This window comes from Chrysemys picta, chromosome 8 (assembly GCF_011386835.1).
Source record: "Chrysemys picta bellii isolate R12L10 chromosome 8, ASM1138683v2, whole genome shotgun sequence".
NCBI lineage: Eukaryota > Metazoa > Chordata > Testudines > Emydidae > Chrysemys > Chrysemys picta.
In genome coordinates, this window is record NC_088798.1 from 2,534,295 (window position 1) to 2,552,227 (window position 17,933).

Consider the following 17,933-nt stretch of genomic DNA (forward strand, 5'->3'; position numbering starts at 1 on the left):
TGAGATCTGGTGCTTGGAGCAGGAGGCTGGGAGTCAGTCGTAGGTCAGTCATTGCCTCACCGTGGGATTCATTTCACCGCCGAATGCCTCGGTTTCTCCATCTGTGCAGTGGGGATAGTGACACTGACCCACCCTGGCAAAGAACTTCTGGAGGTTGCCTGGTTCCCATCGTGACACGCTAGGGATTGTGTTTTTAGCTGGCTGCTAGAGCTGGCGCTGATCCGGCCTAGCTCTGAGCTCCCCAGTCTGGTGCGACCCCAGTTGTTACCAGATCCTGCTCTTTGGGATCTGGTAATAATGCTGCCCGAGGAACCCAGCTCATCTTCACCGTGGGAAATGGAAAGGGCCGGTGGGAATTCAGCCGGAGGTCTCAGCTGCCTTATATGCGCTATTGGTGAGTCATCTGACCCCACCTATTACCCGCCAGTCGGTTCCATTGCATTCGCTGCCGGGGATGCCCGCTTTTTTTTAAAGCTGAGCGGAGGAACTTTTACTTGGCGTTTGGGGGCGATTTACAGCTCAGAGGGAGCTGAAGGAGGTTGAGAACTTCGCTGTCCAAAGTCTCTGAGAGGAGGAGTTGCCTCCTTTGCATTTCTCTTGCTGTTTGAAGTGAAGGAGTTTCCTTCAGTTGTTCTTTTTAGAATGACTTCAGCAACAGACTTTCACAGCTCTGTTGATGCCCCTCAATCCCGACCCGCAGCCCCCTGGTATCCCAGCCCTGATCCCCCCCACGCAGCTCTGCCGATGCCCCTCAATCCTGACACAACCCTCTCTACTATTTCAGATTTAATAGGTGGGCACAGGCTGTATTTGTGTCTGTTTTATAACAATGGAGCTCGTCGGGGACTGAGCTGCGATTGCCAGACTCATTTCACGGATCTCTAAGCTGCGTTCGGAGCCCAGGGACCCGATCCTGCTGTCAGTCACGCTGGTGTCAATCTGGAGTCGCACCATGGAAATCAGTGGAGTTGCTCTGGATTGACATCAATGTAACCAAGACAAGGATCTAGCTCTCAGGCTTCAGAAGGGAGAGGCGGGTGCGTTACTATTAATTCAGTAGCCGCCTGGGTTGTGATCCATTTGCAAGCTCCCTCGGAAGGGGCCCGTGGAAAAATTCCACGGTGCAGGAGTTCATTTGTGTATCAAGAACTCTCTGCTTTCAGGGCAGGAAATATTCAGTTTCAACACTTACATTTAAACATTTCCTCGGAGCCTCAGAGACCCTGCAAACAGCAGGAGCGTCGGGCCCTGCCTTTTCATCTCTCTGGCACTAGCCAGCGACGGGGAAACGCAGCGGAGTCGAGGAAGGTAAACACTGGAGCAGAGCCCGACAGCATTACAAGGGACTGAAGTGGGGGGGGAGAGAGAGGCGAGGAAAACAAAAACACAGCTGCCAAAAACAAACCCTGAAAAGAGCCGTTCAGGGTCTCGCAGGAGCGGGCTTGGCACAGGTCGGAGAGTGGAGCTGGGGGCACCGGCTGCGTCCTCATGGGCAGGCAGGTCTGACCCAGGATGGGAACTCTGGGCAGCGCCTGTCACAGGTACCCAGTGGAATAGATTTACCCGCCTAGCTCAGTTCAGAGGCGGCTTCTGATTTTCAGTGGCGTGGGCTGGGTCAGTGACCGGCTTGAGATCCCAGAGCCGGACTCTCTCCTTCGTGGTGGTGAGTGCCCTGCCGGCCTCTACCTAGGGATTGGGCTGATGCCAAGCTGGGGATGTCTCCGCCCTGCTTTGCTGTTGCACTCAGGAGTCGCTGCACCCTTCTCTAGCATTGCACGATGCCCGGGCGTCATCCCCAGACGACAGAAGAGATCAAAGGGTGGGAGTCTGGCTGGGCTCTGAGGCCAGGGAATACGGTCCGGGGTGTGTTCTCAGTTGGCCTTGCACACCGACAACACATCTAGCGCTCCCTATTTCCCGTCAGTCCTGCAGGCCTGGGAGCCGTGTGTAGGCGTCAGAACGGGTCCCCTCCCTGCTGCTCGTAGTGAGACTGGCAGCTCCTCTGGGCAGTGGCCGTGTCTTGCCCTCTCTGCCACGAAGCACCAGCGCAGCTGTGTGTCACAGGCCCCGCACTGCTGAACCCTGATGGAGGATGCCCCCCGACACCTCCCGTGGAAGGCGCCTGTGCTCACCGGAGCAAGGGGGTGGGAGCTCTCGCCCTGCTGTCCCCACCACGGTCCGAGTAGGGACAGCTGCCCCGTGCTTGGTTGGCACCGCTTTGTTACAATACAGTGTGCGTAGCTGGCAGCTAAGGGGAGCACTGCTCACTGCTCCTGCTGGCCTGGCCGGCTGGACCCTGGACAGAGAGGCTGGGCTTGGGAACACCAGCGCCCAGTGTAGTCGGTGAGAGTCTTTCCGTTAACGGCAGCGACGCTTGGCTCAGGCCCTGGAAGAGGGGGGCGGTCTCCTGGCAGAGAGGAAGCCACGTGGCCCCTTGGAGACCAGGCAGGCTCCATTTCATAGCCCCCAGCGTTCGAGGAAGGATCCTACAGCCTACAGCTCTGGTCCGTGCCAGGGAAACGGCGCCGGTTTAACCCGTAGCTGCCCAGGGGAGCTCATTGCAGGGCAGTGTCCGCATGCCCCCAGCGTGCTGACACAGAGCGGGTGAAACAGGCCGTTCAGTTGAGGGTAGCAAAGCCGCCCCTAGCACTTGCTGGGCATGTTTTGCTTTGGTTTCTGGAGGCGGCTGTAGCAGTGCCGCTGCTGCATGGCCCCGGGGGAGTTTCCCTCCTTTGTCCTAAGGCCCCCCGGGCTCGGCCCTGAGAGCACGGCTGGAGACGGTGGCTCCAGAGCGCCCCTAGTGGCGATGGCAGGAAAGGGAGCCCGCCCCATCCCAGCGCAGCCGCTACCGTTCCACGTCCCAGGCAGCCTAGGTCTCAGAGGGTGCACGCCCAGCGCAGGCGGATGGGGAGGGGATCTAGGAGGGCAGCGTGTTTACCCAGCGGGGACCCAGCAGGATTTCCCGTCCGCTCGAAGACGGCCTGTTTATTTTGGGAGGGAGACTCAGACAACGCCATTGTTTTGTTGCTGGGGCTAACATTATAAATAGCAGGCGGTGGGGGTCCCTCCTGGGCTATTTCAAGCCCCCGCCACACAAAAGTGGAAAGGCTCCAACAGGAAGCTGGAATTGCTCAAATGCCGGCCTTTCCCGCCGGGGTCAGCGCGCGCTGGCTGTTTGGCTCTGGTTTGGTTTCGGGGCATTATTTAAACACGAGAGACTGAGGAGAGAGCTTGTGTCTGAGAGAGAGGGAGACATCCCAGGATAGCAAAGCTGCATGTCTGCAAATCTGCCGGGAGGGGAGTGGGGTCCAGTGGATGGAGCAGGGAGGCGTGGGAGAGGGGTCAGAACTCTTGGGGTCAGTTCTGGGCTGGAGGCAGAAATTGTGTCTCGTGGCTAGAGGGGGACTGCGAGTCAGGACTCCCGAGTTCCCTGCCTGGCTTTGGGAAGGGAGTATGAGTTAGTGGCTAGAGCAGGAGGGGCTGTAAAGAGACGGTCAATTGATGGTGTTGTTCCGATCTCTGGCTCTGACCTTGGGCAAGCGCCTTCCCTCTCACTGTCGCCATTTCCTCATGGGAAAAGTGAGCTGCTAGCTAACTGCCCCACGGCTAATTAACGGCCTTGTCTAAAGTGCTTTGCGAGCCCCACGGAAGCACCATCACTGGCTACTTGTGCCCTTGGAAGGCAAGGGGGAGCCAAGGTTAGTCACACACTTATTTCAGACCTTGCCTCTCGTTCAATGTGTGCACGGGCCGTTTATACGGTGAGCAGCAGGAACCCCGGAGAACTGCCTGCACCAACATTTCATCCTTCCTTTAACGGGGAGTCATTGAGCTGGGCTCCGCCGTTCTCAGGAGCCATAAAATGGCACCTTTTGGCTTGTGATTGGAAGGCCATGTTGCATGCAGCCCTTTGTAGCCAGCGCAGACTGCTTTATTGTGCATTACTGCCTCTCGCTTGGATTTCACCAATTTGATCCGTGTCTAACACATAAATAAATAATCCAGCAGGAGGGTTCACATTAGATGACAACGGGCAGCCATAAAGCATGCTTCCCCTTGCAGGAGTGCTCAGACCTGGACTCGGCACGCCCCCTTATGAGCACAGTCGCTAATACAGCTGGGAAATAGGGATTTGGAGGCCGGTGGGGTTTTTTCCTTTATTGTAGCTTCATTGTTTGCTTTAGAGTTTTATTTTATGTTAAATAGGCGCTGTATATTCCTAACGGAGGGGGCAATAAAGTTTCCGAGCTGGAGGAAATTGGCTTAGGAACAGGGACTTAAACAGAGAAATCTGGTTGTACAGTGAAAATAGAAAGGCAGCGTTCTCAGGTTTGGGGCGAGCCGCACGAGTTTTCCTGAGCTCTCCCCAGGCTGATCCTGCAGGGTTCTAAGCGCCCTCAACTCCCAGGGAAGTCGGAGACACTCAGCACCTCTCAGGATCGGCCCCCTGATAACATCAACCTATGGGGAGACGAACCACGTCCCTGGTGTGATGCTGTGAACTTCAGCCCAGCGAAGCCAGGATCTGGACCCTGACCTTTCAGGTGGGCTGCCAGCCTTCGTCCTGGAGCGCTGGGGAGCTGCTGTCCGGAAGCCAGGCGAGGCGTGTGGCCGTGGCCACGGTGCAGCGCCCCAGGGAGCGCAGGGTGGGATTTGGTAATGAGAAGCTGCTGCAGAGCGGGAGGGAGCCCCCGCCAGGCTCCCACATGGCGCTGAGCTCTCCTTTTATACGTCCTGTTACTGGAGGAGTGGGGCTGGGCGGGAGTGAGAGGCGTGTACTCTGAGTCCGGAGCTGGAACAAGGCAGGCGCTCTGGGGGTTTCTCTCCTCTCACCACAGGAAATGAGGAATTCCCATGGCCTTCAGTGGGACTTACTCATCCCTGAGCGGGGTGGGAGGAGGGGAGCAGTGTCCTGGATTGTAGGCCGCTCTGCCGCTGCCTTCCTGCGTGGGCTGGGGGAATTCCCCTCTCTCTACTCTGGGGGTAATGATCCTGGCCCACCTCACACAGGGGGCTGTCGGGCTTAACAACAATAATTAGCGCTTTATCGTCCGTCCATCTCCAAGTGGCAGAGCAATGTTTTATAGCTGGGGGGACTGAGGCACAGAGCGGGGAAAAGGTCCTGCCCTAGGCCATCCAGGGAAGCAGTGGCAGAGCCAAGAATATTATTTAGGAGCTGGGCGTGCGAGGTGCTGTGCAAAGAGAACAAAGCCGGGCCCTGCCACAGACGAGAGACGGATACAGAGAGAGAGACAGATGGAGGAGTGCTCGGTTCACTAGACCCCGCTGGTGCTGAGCTGTACAGGGTGCCGGGCCGAAGAGCCGAAATCTGGAGGGGTGTTGGTGCTCTCTCTGGGTCTGCTGCCAGGGAATGACATTCATTAGAAAATACGCTATGGAATAGCTTGTCCCATTAGCCCATATTCTGTTAGTCGTGCTCAGATCATCACGCTGGAATTCAGCCAGCCTCAGGTGGGAGCGTGTCACTCACACTAGCAATTCCCCCCCCCCCCCAGCCCTGGCCCCAAACACCCCGTCTCAGTCATGCAAGGGAATAGGACCCAGAAGCTGTGTCTGACCTGGCTGTTCACGGGAAAAGCTTGGAGCTGCCGCGATAGAAACCGAATGGCAAAGCTGCACCTTTCCTTTCTGCTCCCGTCAGGGTTGCTGTGCCGTGGGGCTGGGCAGGGCATCCACCCACCCCCTTTAACATCTGTGTGTCATGGGGTCTCTCTCAGGTCCACGCGCTACAGTGTGGCCAGCAGAGAAACATGGCTGGGCTAATGTCAGTTAAAACCAAGCCTGGGCTTACGCAGGCACGAGGGTTAATGCTTTCTCCGCTCCTCTCCCCACAGGCAAAAAGAAAGCAACCTTGTTCGACAGCCAGGCCCCGATCTGCCCCATCTGCCAGGTCCTTCTGCGCCCTGGCGAGTTGCAGGAGCACATGGAGCAGGAGCTGGAGAAACTCACTCAGCTGAACGTCAGGTAAGGGGCTTCCCTGTTTTTCCATCCTCTCTCCGCCAGAGCGGCCAACTGGCCGAAGCTTAAAATCCAGGTGTGGGAGCAGGAGCCTCCCCAGGGCCAGCCGGCCATGGGCGCTTTCCAAGCAGGCCCTGCCAGTGATAGCGAACGCGGTGTGTGTATGGGGAGGGGGGATTGTGGGCGTGAAGCACCCAGGGGACTGGGCTAAAACCAGCAAACTCATTTTCACATGGGAGCCCAGGGCCTGATCCAGCCCCCGTCAAAGTCAGCAGGAGTCTGTCCATTGGCTTGACTGGGAGTGGAGCGCAGTGCCCACCATAAAACCCAGACATCCAGAGAACAAAGGGCCAGTGCGTTTACCCGCTGAGTCCCCAGCAACGCTCACTGCACCTCTGGGGCTCAGAGCTGGTCTTCACCTGCCTTCCTTCCGGGGGAGGAGATGCCTCCTTCCCCCAGCCCTTGGCCCTTCATTCTGCTTCCCGCGGCCATTAAATACACTCCACTGAGTAATGTCTCCCTGATGTTCATTGCAATTGGATGGCAGAGATTCGGAAGCACTCCTTAGATATAAACTAATGGACAGGTCCATCAATGGCTATTAGCCAGGCTGGGCAGGGATGGTGTCCCTGGCCTCTGTTTGCCAGAAGCTAGGAATGGGTGACAGGATGGATCACTTGATGATTCCCTGTTCTGTTCACTCCCTGTGGGGCACCGGGCATTGGCCACTGTCGGCAGACAGGAGACTGGGCTAGATGGATCTTTGGTCTGACCCGGTCTGGCTGTTCTTATGTTCTTATGTTCTCCAGCCCTGCTAAAACGCAGGGACATGCTGCTTCCCACTGCGATGCGAGCTTTCGGGCGAGCAGGTACTTAGAGCTGTCAGCTCGAGGCCTCCCTGGTACTTTGCTTCAGCAGGTTTGGGGCTCAAGGGGGCAAAACCAACCCCCCCCCCCCCCAAGGCAGCAGGTATTTAGCAGAGAGCCTGCTGCCCTGGGCTGCCTTTCAGCTCCCACTGCCTGCTGCTTTCCCCAGCACAGCAAAGTCCCCTAGTTAAAAAAAAATTAATTGCAGTTTAACTGCTAGCAGTTATTTAGGGAATGACTGTAGCCAAGGGTTGGCAGATCCCTGCCCCTGCCTTAATAAAACTCAGCAGCCTCGGAAAAGAGCGTGTTTATTTCAATTATTAATGAATTCCCCGGTCATTAAAAGGTGAGAAAAAGAATCAAACTGCCGACGGGAAGCTAAGTTACATCACCGAGGGATAGGGAAGGGAGTTGGGGGCGGCGGGGGAGTGGCTCAGATTAATTGCCCCATAGCACCTGGTCAGACCACCGCTGAGCTTTGGAGAGAGCCCATTTCAGACTCAGCTTGGTCTGGGATATTTTTCCAGCCAAGCAATGACTGTGATCGGCTGCAGAGGAAGGGGGAATGGAGGGAACCTCAGCAGAGACCTCCTGAATGTGGGCTGGATGGAGACCTCCCAGATTCATCACCCAGGTGGCACTCAGGTGGAGTGCAGCTCCATGGCTCTTTAAAAGAGAGACAGTGAGAGAGAGGAGGGGGGAAAAAAGCAAACAGCCAATCCATTTATCCCACGCGACACCCAGTCCCCTTGTGTGCGTAATTTATGGTGTAATTTGGGCTGCATCCAACTTAATAAAGGGCCACTGCAAATTAGTGAACAGGTTTAAATGAAGAGAAGCAATTAGTGGTCAGAGCAGCCCATCAAGGAAGTTGGGCCAATATCAGAGTGAAACTGAAACTGCCGAGCAGCCTCTGGTGCTGGGAAGGTGGCGTTTAATGGGAAAGGAAAGGAAACCCTAAATCATAAAGCGTGACAAGGGCCATTGTGGGCCAGCTGACAAATGAAAAAGAATGGCATTATTCCTTTCAATAACAGCGGCAGTTAAAGAGCAGACAGCTCTCTGTGGCTCGCCCTCTCTTCCCCGGCCGGCTCTGCTCGGCCCCGCGCATGGTGAAGAAGAATCAGAGGTCTTTATTAATTATTAAATAACGACTCCCACCGTGCCATGACAGATAACAGTCAATCTAGTCTATGGATTCAGGCAAGAGAGGCTAATCTGCAACAAAGCCGCTCATCGCCCTGCCGCTCTCTCCCCGCCTCCTGGCCGCGGCCGCCCTAGCCGGGGAGGGAGCCACCGAAACTCCTGCCAGGGCGGTGAGCAGGAGCTCCGGGGAGCGGGACACAAATGTGGCTCCTTACCTGGAACCTCTCCCAGCCAGGCAGGGCCGATTGGCTGTAACCATCCGAGTGGCCCCTCTTCCGCTCCCTGCCCCGGAGGCCTGGCCACAGGAAGAGCCGGGAGCAAGAGGACAACACGTCACCGAGAAGAAAACCCAGGCGTCCTTGTGGCACGTGGCCAGCCCTCGAAAGCTTATGCCCAGATACATTTGTTAGTCTCTAAGGTGCCACAAGGACTCCTCGGTTTTTTTGCTGATACAGACTAACCCGGCTACCCCTGAAACACATCACTGAGGCTACATCTACACTACAGGGGGGAGTCGATTTAAGATATGCAAATTCAGCTACGTGAATAGCGTCGCTGAATTCGACGTATCGCAGCCGACTTACCCCGCTGTGAGGATGGTGGCAAAATCGACCTCTGCGGCTTCCTGTCGACGGCGCTTACTCCCACCTCCGCTGGTGGAGTAAGAGCTTCGATTCGGGGATTGATTGTCGCGTCCCAATGGGACGCGATAAATCGATCCCCGAGAGGTCGATTTCTACCCGCCGATTCAGGCGGGTAGTGTAGACCTAGCCTGAGAGGAGAGAGAAACTCACGAGGATCTCAAATAATCCAATAACCATACAAATAAAGGCAGGGCTCCAGACGTGATGGGGATCGGGGCAGGAGCCCAGCCCGCTCCCTGGCAATGCCGAGTCGTTATGGAACTAGCTGAGTAGCTGTTACTGATCAATCCGATGGGGAGAAACATGCGCAGGGGTTGCTTTCCGGGGGGGGCTCGGTTTTGAACAGAGGACACGGCCAGTCATGGTTTGTGTGGTGACGTTTTAATAAACCTGAATCATTTTGCAGCAACAAAAACAAATGTCCAGCGCTTGCGATGAGGCAAGGCGGATCCCTTCAGGCCCACTCTGCAGGCATCATCACCCAGGCTTAGCAAGGCTCCTTCCAAAGCGCCCGGGCCAGCCTGCTTCCAGAGGGGGGATACTGGGCTGGAAGGAGCAGACCGTTGGGTATGGAGCGACCTTGCCTGGCACGCTGGGTTTGAGGTTAGGCACCGTCTCAGCAGGAAGTTAGTGGCATACTGGAGGGAGCGTGGGAAGCAGTGGAAAGAGGAGGAATTCCCAGGGTATGCACAGGAGGGATGGGATGGAGCATAGGCCGAACTGCAGAAAAAGGCTCCTTGCAGGCCAGATCATTCGGGCTGTGGAACCGTCTCCACAGGGTGGGGCCCAGCAGCCCTACATGCTCCGTAGCTTCCTGTCTCATAGCCAGTGGTGATGTCAGCAGGGGCTTTTCAAGGTCTTCCAGCCATGCTCCCGCAGGCTGGGAGAGCGCTCAGTGCTGGAGGCTTGCAGAAAAAAGCCACTCTCAGGCAAGGAGGGGCACAACTGAGCCAGTGTGGCCAGGGCAGGCAGAAAATGCCGTCCCAAGGGGCTGGCAACCAGCTGTGACTGCAATCACCTGTGTTGAGAAGAGACCAGGGGTGGGAGAAACAGCATTGAGGGCAGTCATTGAAACAGAGCACGTAGTGAAGTGGAATTTACCAGAAGCCTCTTGAAATGTTGAGTGGGTTTGAGCTGAGATGGGTCCATTGGATCTGGGTCCAAACCCCTCCTTAAAGTGGCTGGGGCCTGAGACCCTCCCCGCCAGTCCCAGCTCAGCGTTTCGAGGGAGGGAGGGAAGGGAGAGGGCTGCATGCAAATTTCATTTCTGAGCCACTGGCGCTGTTTCAAGAGCCAGCCGCCTCGGAGCCCTTCTCGGCGTTACATATGTAACAGCCTCATTGAACTTGACATGTCAAATTCAGGCCATTTGTGCAAAATCTCCCTTTAATAATACCGTTTCATTTCGCTCAAATGAGACTTGAATGCATGTAAAATGGAAAAGGATATTTAAGCGCTAACATTAGGCAGATGTCTTGCCAGAGGCCGATTGAATATATGAGATTTTGAAGTGTTTAACACGTTTTCGGTGCTCCCTCTTAGAATATGTCACCTGGCTTTCTCCCCCCCCCCCTTTTTCTTTTTTTTCCCTCTTTAAGCGAAGGATATAAATTGAAAGTAAACAAAACTACAAGCCTCAGCGTTATGGGATTAACTCCTTCAGTGCCAGAAAATTCATGCTCTCCCTCTGCAGAGAAATGAAGTAGGAGCTTACCTTTGGGAAGTACCCATTCCAAGGAGCCAAAGGCCAGTTGTGAAGAATAGGATTTGGGTGTGGAACCAGTCCCAGAAACTCTTTAGGGGAGGGGCCCTTTATCTATGTGCAGCACCCAGCCCCATGGGGACCCGATCCTTGATTGGGCCTCTAGGCATTCACACAATAGAAATAATGAATAATAACAGTGCCACGTCAGACCTATGTGCATGGCACGTATTTATGCCCCAGGCCCCATTGAGCCTGTACAGAATACACGGATCAGGCCCTGCACCTGTCTGTCTTGCCCATAGTTATGTATTTATTGACACCAGCTCTGGGGTAGCCCGGAAGCAGCAATCAGTCTATTGTGAAATTCGGCAGGCAGTAATATCCCGAAGCTGATCTGAGTGTCTCTCGGTGCAGCGTGGGTTGCATCTCCATCTCCTATCCAGGAGGTGGGGGTCGTTTGAGGAATCAAAAGCATCTCCGTAAGGTCCAGATTCCCGCAATCCCATTCCCTGCATGCAGCCTCGTGCTCCTGCTGATGTCAGTGGGAGCTGTGAGCACGCACACAAGGGAAGCATTACGCTCCCCATCCCTCCACATGAAGAGAACGCGCCTGGTGTAATCGCCCTGGAACGTGCGGCCCCAGCAGGGTGCAGAAGGAAGTGGTGTAGGGAAAGGGGCGAACGGCAGCCCACTCTTTGACTGCCATTTGTGAATCTGGGGTCTCCGGACAATGCAGGGCACATTACAGCACACCCTCACCGTGTGCCATTCACTAAAATATCCCAGCCTCCACCACGCTCCCGTCCACACGGTTCCTGATGGAGCTAGCTGAGCGCTGGGCCCTCAGAATGATGATCCGTTCGTTCCATGTGCAGCCAGCCCACTCGTGTGGTGGCCCCTTGTACATAAACGTGCCCCGATGTACATATATGAATGAATATGCTATAGAATGTGTGTCTGGGTGAATATTACAGGTGGAGCTGGTCAGGACACGCCTAGAATTAAGGTTGCCTAACACTTCCCATTATAACACCCTTCTTTTTAGTTGCTTATAACTTTCCAAGCTTAAATCACATGGACTGAAATTTCCCACGCTGGGTGTCTGTCTCAAACTGAATTGGGGGGGGGATTTAAGCTAAAATGGGTCACTTCTCCCCTCCCATCCTTTGTTTTGCCTGTATTTAGCTCTTGGGGATAGAGACTCTCTCACTGTGTGTGCATTAGCTCAGTATTAGCTTTTGACATCTCTGGTGCAGCACTGTAACCAGCCGTGTCCATCGGGTCTCTCTGTGTCCTGCCATCCTGGTGATATCAAGCACTCAGGCATTGCCCTGGTCTGAGGGCTCGATTACGTCTCATGTAGTTTGGTTGGGTTTAATGTGGAGTCTTGCTAATTGTGCTTTAGTCATATTACTTCAGTGTAAGTGGCCTCGGCCTTTTGGGAGAATTCGACAGGAGACTTGCTAGATTTCTTCTTCAAAGGGCTAGACTCGAGGCTCATAGGACATACGACTCTTTAGATGTACCATGAAACAGCTGATCATAAGCAGCGCTTAACACCTTGTAGGGGCTGCTCAACCGGTGCCTTTAGTTACAGGGATGTGCGTGGGACACTGGACAAAAAAGGCAACGTAGCTTTCCTAAAGCACCGTCTGATGTGTGAGGCATTGGGATATTTGCCTGGGATAAAAGGTTCTGAACAAGGATACAAAGTTACTTAAAGAAGCTCCAGTGCTTCTTTCTTTCTTTCTTTCTTGCACCCATCATTGTAGTATCTCTGTCCACCGGAAACAATAACAACTATGGAGCAAACACAGTTCATCTTTATTCAAGTTATTTGAATAAATCCGTATTTTCAAATCCCACCGGGCAGCCTCCGTTAGCTGCTACCTTCCCTGGTTAATAGGCTCTTATATTTGGCTGGTTTGTTGCCCACATGAAGAGAGTGGGGTGAGGTTTCTGTGTGCACAGCATTTTATGGGCTAACGGGGGGGCCCCATTGAGACAGACCTGTCTTGCGGAGCTCCCAGTGTGCCCAGAGCCAGCACACGAGCTCTCCTACGTCCTAGCTGATTGCAAGGCATTTCCCGAAATACAGCTGAGGCCGGCTCCTTCGGCTCCTTCGAACTGGGTGCAAAGGGAAAATGCTCCCAATGGTTTTCCAGTTGGCAGGAAGCGGAGAGCCAACGCTGCTGGGGAGAGGGAAGTGGAACAGGATGCAGTGGGGTGGCAGGAAGGTCCCGTTCAAAGCAGGGTGAGTGCTCACGGGGGAAGCGCAGCTCGTCCCATTGTGCCAGCTTTGATTCATGGTGAGGGAGGAAAAGCCAGACACAAGGACTTCAGTGGCTTCCACGCCTACGGAGGCTATCAGTGAATCCTGCCAGGATTTAAATCTTCCCTCCTCATTCCCCTTATTGTGGGCAATCTTTTCCCTTTCTTGCTATCTTCCCTCCTTTGGCAGGCAAGCTGGGAGCAGAATCTGCTGCCTCGGCTCCTGGCAGCGGTTCCAGGGCTGTCTCTCGGGGCTGCTGGGAAAGAAAGAGAGAGCTACAGATCTCCACACTCTCCAGGAAGCTGGAGGGGGCCCTGTCCCCGGTGGGACCAGAACACCAGAGTCTGGGAACATGCTTCAAATACGGCTCAGTCCCATCCTCACTGCCGGCCTCAGTTATCTTGGGGGGCTGCTGTGTTGTAAGTGGGGCCTACCTCTGGTATGAACATGTGGTGCAGAAGGGACCTGCAGGGCGGTGTCAGGGGGATCCTGCTCCTACAAGAGCATTTAAACCGGGCTGCCGCTTGCACAGCTCTGATCCCCGCGTGCACAGGGCTGGTTTAATTCCAGAGCGAGATCCTGGGCTTTATGTCACCAAAGACGGCTCCTAGCATGGACCAGGGAGAGGCCTGCATGATGCAAAAATTGACTGGCAGCCCTGCCCCTCCCTTCAGCCGCCCAAAAGAATCAAACCAAGCTGCCGGTCTCCAAGGGGCAAGCGAGGCGCACTCCCAAGCCTCAACAGGATAAATAGAGTGTGTAAAACCCAAATTAGTTCTGTTGGCACATGTCATGTCAGGGTCATGGCTCTCGCCTCCGGTCTCCCAGATTTATGCCCAGGGACATAAACACATCAGCCAGCACGCAGGCGCTGCCTCTCCACTCCCTGAGCAGCCAATGCCTCACACTTACCAGGCTTTGAATGAGTGAGATTAGAGACATTTATGAGTGAGATTTTTTTTTTACAAAGCTCCATTGAAATACATAGTAAATCTCTCCCCTTAAAAGCAGTGAGACAGGTGAACATAGCTCGGGGGGGCCGAAACTGAATGAGTGTCACAGAGGGAGAACTAGACATCTAAACCTGTCCTTCTCTCTCCCTCGTGGGCTAACTTTTCTTTCTTTCTTTCTTTCTTTCTTTCTTTCTTTCTTTCTTTCTTTCTTTCCAGGCTCTTTCCCTCTTTTTTCATCTTATTTTTTCCCCATCTGCTTGTTTCTTTCATCGCTTCTTCCCTTTCTCCCCTTCGTCCCCCCGCCCCTCCCTTCCGCCATATCAAGGCGACATCTCCAAGCCAAGTACTTTTAATTTCGCCTGTGGCCCTTGCTGACACGGTGGATATGCACAGCAAGTTAAATTCCCGCCTGATCAATAAAACAGAAGCAGTGTGTCCGACCGGTCGATATTTTTTTATCTGTCTTCAGCCCAGTCCTGCTGATGACAGCCCCCTGCGCTTCAGCAAAGACACTCAAGGGCATCGGGCTTTGGCAACACAGCTCTTTTCTTTTTTTTTATTTAAATTAAAAAAAAATCCAGATGCCTACAAAAAAAAAAAGTTCATGGAGTTTGGCCTTTGCTTAATAACGTTTTTATGATTTATCTTAATTTTTAATTGAAAAAAATTTGCGAATTAATTGATTTCTGGGACTTGCCAATTAACATTGTAATTGGGTGCATGATAAATTTCGAAGGAGCATCATTTTTCTCCCTCTCCCTCTTGTCAGCGAGAAGGGGATTCGTGAGGGCAGATGCTTCCTATCTAACCCCCCCTCCCAGGTATGACCACCCCCCCCCCCGCTACTGTATCTTAAAGAAGGAACAAGAAAGCTAATAAAGTCATGTTATTAGAGTCTCAACAGAAGTGACCTCGCAAGGCATAAATCCACGCCTGGGAGATCCTGGGGACAGGTACTATTAAGTGCCTCACAGTACTTTCTGCCAGGCGGCCGAGGACACCCTCCCCATCTCCTGATTGATCTTCGCAGAAGCTTGCCTGACAGCCTGTGTAAGGCCGCTCGGCCTGGTCCAAAGCTTGGAGCCGAGCAGCTGACGCAGGGAGCCGGGCTGGGGGAGCTTGCTGAAACTTCCCCTAGCAAAAGGGCTTGACATTTAGGGCCATATCCTGCCGGGTGCTCAGCTCTCAATGGGGTCGGTGGGAGCGGAGGCTGCTGGCTCAGGGTCTGGCCCTCACTCAGGGCTCTAATGGACTGTGACTGGCATCTCCTTGGCTTCCACGTCAGAACCCGAGTTCAAAATGGAGGTGGGGTGGGGAGAGATCTCTTAGCGCTCCCCTGGGCCGTCGCTGCGGGCAAGGCAGGGCTGTTCCCCCCAGGCAGTTCTCCAGGCCTACGTCCAGTCTAGCTGTAAATGTCTCAGCCCTGGGCTGCTGTTGTTTCCGGGTCCCCTGGGTTCCCTACAAGTCCAGACTCACAACCAAGGGACGAGGGATGGACACCTTGAACTGCGCCTGTCTGCGGTCTCACCCCTTGGTTCCTTTAGACAGCACCTAGGAGCTCGCCGGCGCCAGTGGCAGCGCTGTGTGCTTGTGGGGCAGCAGACTTCACCGTCAGAGGCATCCGAGTCGATTTCCCTGTCCGTGCTTCCCTGCTGCCCCGTCGTCAGTAGAACAGACCTGAAAGGGACAGACGGGTTTCCAGCGTGAGCTCGGCGTGTAGGCGGCTGGAGTCTTGTGGAAGGGCTGACGCCGTCCCTGTGCCAAAGGAAAGACACCAACAGCCTCACTCCGTCCCCGTCACACACACATTTGCAAGCGTGCTCACAACCCTCACACATCTGTACACAGACACACTCACTCATACCGCCACACGCGTCCACACTCAGATGGACTTCCAGTGGGTCCTGTGGTCACACGCTCCCACGTACATGCTCACGTGGAGTCACATGTACATGGAAACACACGTGTTCACCCCCTGACACATGCACTCAACCTGTCACCCATGGGCGCTCTCTCTCTCTCTCTCTCACACACACACACAGACACATGCTGTGATACATCCACACAAACCTACCCTACACTTAAAACTGAGGTCAACAAATTGTAGCTACACTGACCTAGCCCTGGGGGTAGACGCAGCCACATCGATGAATGAAAGCTACCGTTGACCTAGCTATTGTCGCTCGGGGAGGCGGTGTTCCTACGGTAACGGAAAAGCCACTTCATCGCTGTGGGCTGTGTCTGCACTGTGGGGCGACAGCAGCATCACTACGGCCCCCGAGCGTAGACATGGCCTCTCGCTCACTCGTACTCGCCCTTACACCCAGACGTGCATATCCCATGTATCCACCTGTGCGCTTATACGTCCCTTTTCACATGTTCACGTGCTGTGAAACGCTGACACGGGCTCACAGATCCACGCGTGCTCGCTGCCTCTCCTGCTCGCGCAGTCATGGGCACACGCCTACATTCTCTGTCCCCGCCTCTGCTCAGCTCCCATAGAACAGGACAAGTCCCCAACGAGGCTATTTGCCATCCTCTCGCCGCATCGTGAAGGGACGGCCACATCCATGCCGCTTGCTTTGCCCTGCGGCTTTCGAGCATTGACCTTAGTGAGCCAGAGGGCAGGATCTTTGCTGAGCGCCGGCTTTGTCTGGTGGCCAGTTCCCAAGCCCTACAGTGGATTATCTGCCTGTTGTCGGGATCTCCTGTGAGTAATCGGCCCAGGCATTTCTGTTCCCTACATAAAGGAGAGTCAAAACTCTAGTGTCAGGATTCCAAGGCAGCCTCATAGGAAGCACACCGATACCCTCAAAGCCCAGTTACGTTTGCATGAAGCGATTCTGGGCTGTTTGCAAGGCAGCGAATGGAAACCTGCAAAAAGGTGCGAGGAACTGGCTGGTGTCTATGGGCACCACCACCCTCTAGTGCATCGAATCAGAATTGCTTGACCGTGTGTCATATACCTTGCTCTACAAAACACTAGTGGAGATTCCCATCCCCTTTTAATCAAATGGCAGGGGACTGAGTTCTTTCCCTGATGCCTTAGAGAAACACCAAGCAAGGCTGGTGTGCAGCCTAGTGATAACTGTGGTGTCCTCCCAGTAGGTGGTGATGTATTAATTGAGATGGAATAAATGGGCCAAAGGTGTTAACATAACCCAGTCACTGTCCAATATCGAAGCGTGGTGAATAAGGTGTACAGAGACCTGAACCTGCCTAGCACCATGGCAAACACATCATTAAAAATGCTTTTAACCTTTTATTAAAAAACAGAAAAGAAGGAAAATCAGTTAAAGCCGTTGAAAGGTAAAGCATTAAATAAGCGTTTCATTTTAACAGCATCCCTTGTTCCCTTTCCCTTTATCTGGTGGTTAGAAGGAAAAAACCCCTTCTTGTTTGGCAGTTGCTTCATTGGTATCAAAACTGGTACTAACCCGCACCCCAGCTGGGGCTTGGGATTCATCTGGAGCTGGCAGGGGTGGTGATGTCATCTGGGGCTTTCTCTCTCCAGCCCGTTCTGGTCAGGACACCTTATGGATGAGGATGAGAAAGGCCTGGGGTCCCAGGAGACGGTGGGCTGGCTCTCTCCAGTAGCTTCTGGCTGTTCTTCCTGTCTGTTCCTGGGTTTGTTCTTTCTTTCGCCACGAAATCTGTCTCTTTAGGCCCCCAAAGGGCATGGTGGGCGGAATAGCCCATCCCCTCGTTATTTGGTTCACCAATGAGGCTTAATAGCCAACACGCTCATTGTGGCTCATTAACTTCTGGCTCCACATCCCTTGTTTTTAACCAGCGTAATTTCAACACAGTCCTTGAATCATCCCAGGAGGCCTTTTCCCTGTACCCAGTACAACGTTTCCATCTCCCTTTCACACCGTTTCTCGTCAACGTTTGTTATGAGAAGTTACTGTGACGTCCTATGAACTTTTACATCCCTTTTGCAGTTGAGCTCACAGTTTGGGTTTGTCTGTAGGCCCAATTGTCACAGCAGCGGCCACAGGCTGGCTCCAAGAGCCCCCTCGCTAGCAGTGTCAGCACATCAGCTCTCGCTCTGATGGGGCTGAACTTCAGACACTTGTTCCTGCTGGATCAGAACGAGGGAGTTGGAGGTTGACTGCTCTGGCCTTGCCAATCCCAGCTCTTGCACGGATTCATCAGAGAGAAAGTCAGTCACCAGCTGTAAAATCCAGATTCAGCTCTGGATTTCAGCATCCAAAATTCAAAGGTGTCTGGATTCGGGACTTCGGCTCAGGCCCATGTCTAGATCTCCAGTTGCCTGGGGAACCTGCCTTTTGCGTTAGCCAGCTTTTTCCTTAACAGCCTGGTTCAGACTAGATTTAATCTAGACCCACAGTGTGCGAACTAGGG

At 54.0% G+C, this 17,933-nt stretch overlaps 1 protein-coding gene across 6 annotated transcripts in view; it reads left to right on the forward strand.

The window, feature by feature from the left end:
• The window catches only part of RNF220 (ring finger protein 220), a 324,075-nt gene that overhangs the window by 198,081 nt on the left and 108,061 nt on the right, over positions 1-17,933 (forward strand). For all 6 annotated transcript variants that reach the window (XM_005303038.5, XM_065553696.1, XM_065553698.1 and 3 more), the window contains one exon: positions 5,856-5,985. In XM_005303038.5, coding sequence (XP_005303095.1) covers positions 5,856-5,985 — 130 coding nt within the window. The remainder of the gene's footprint in view (positions 1-5,855; positions 5,986-17,933) is intronic.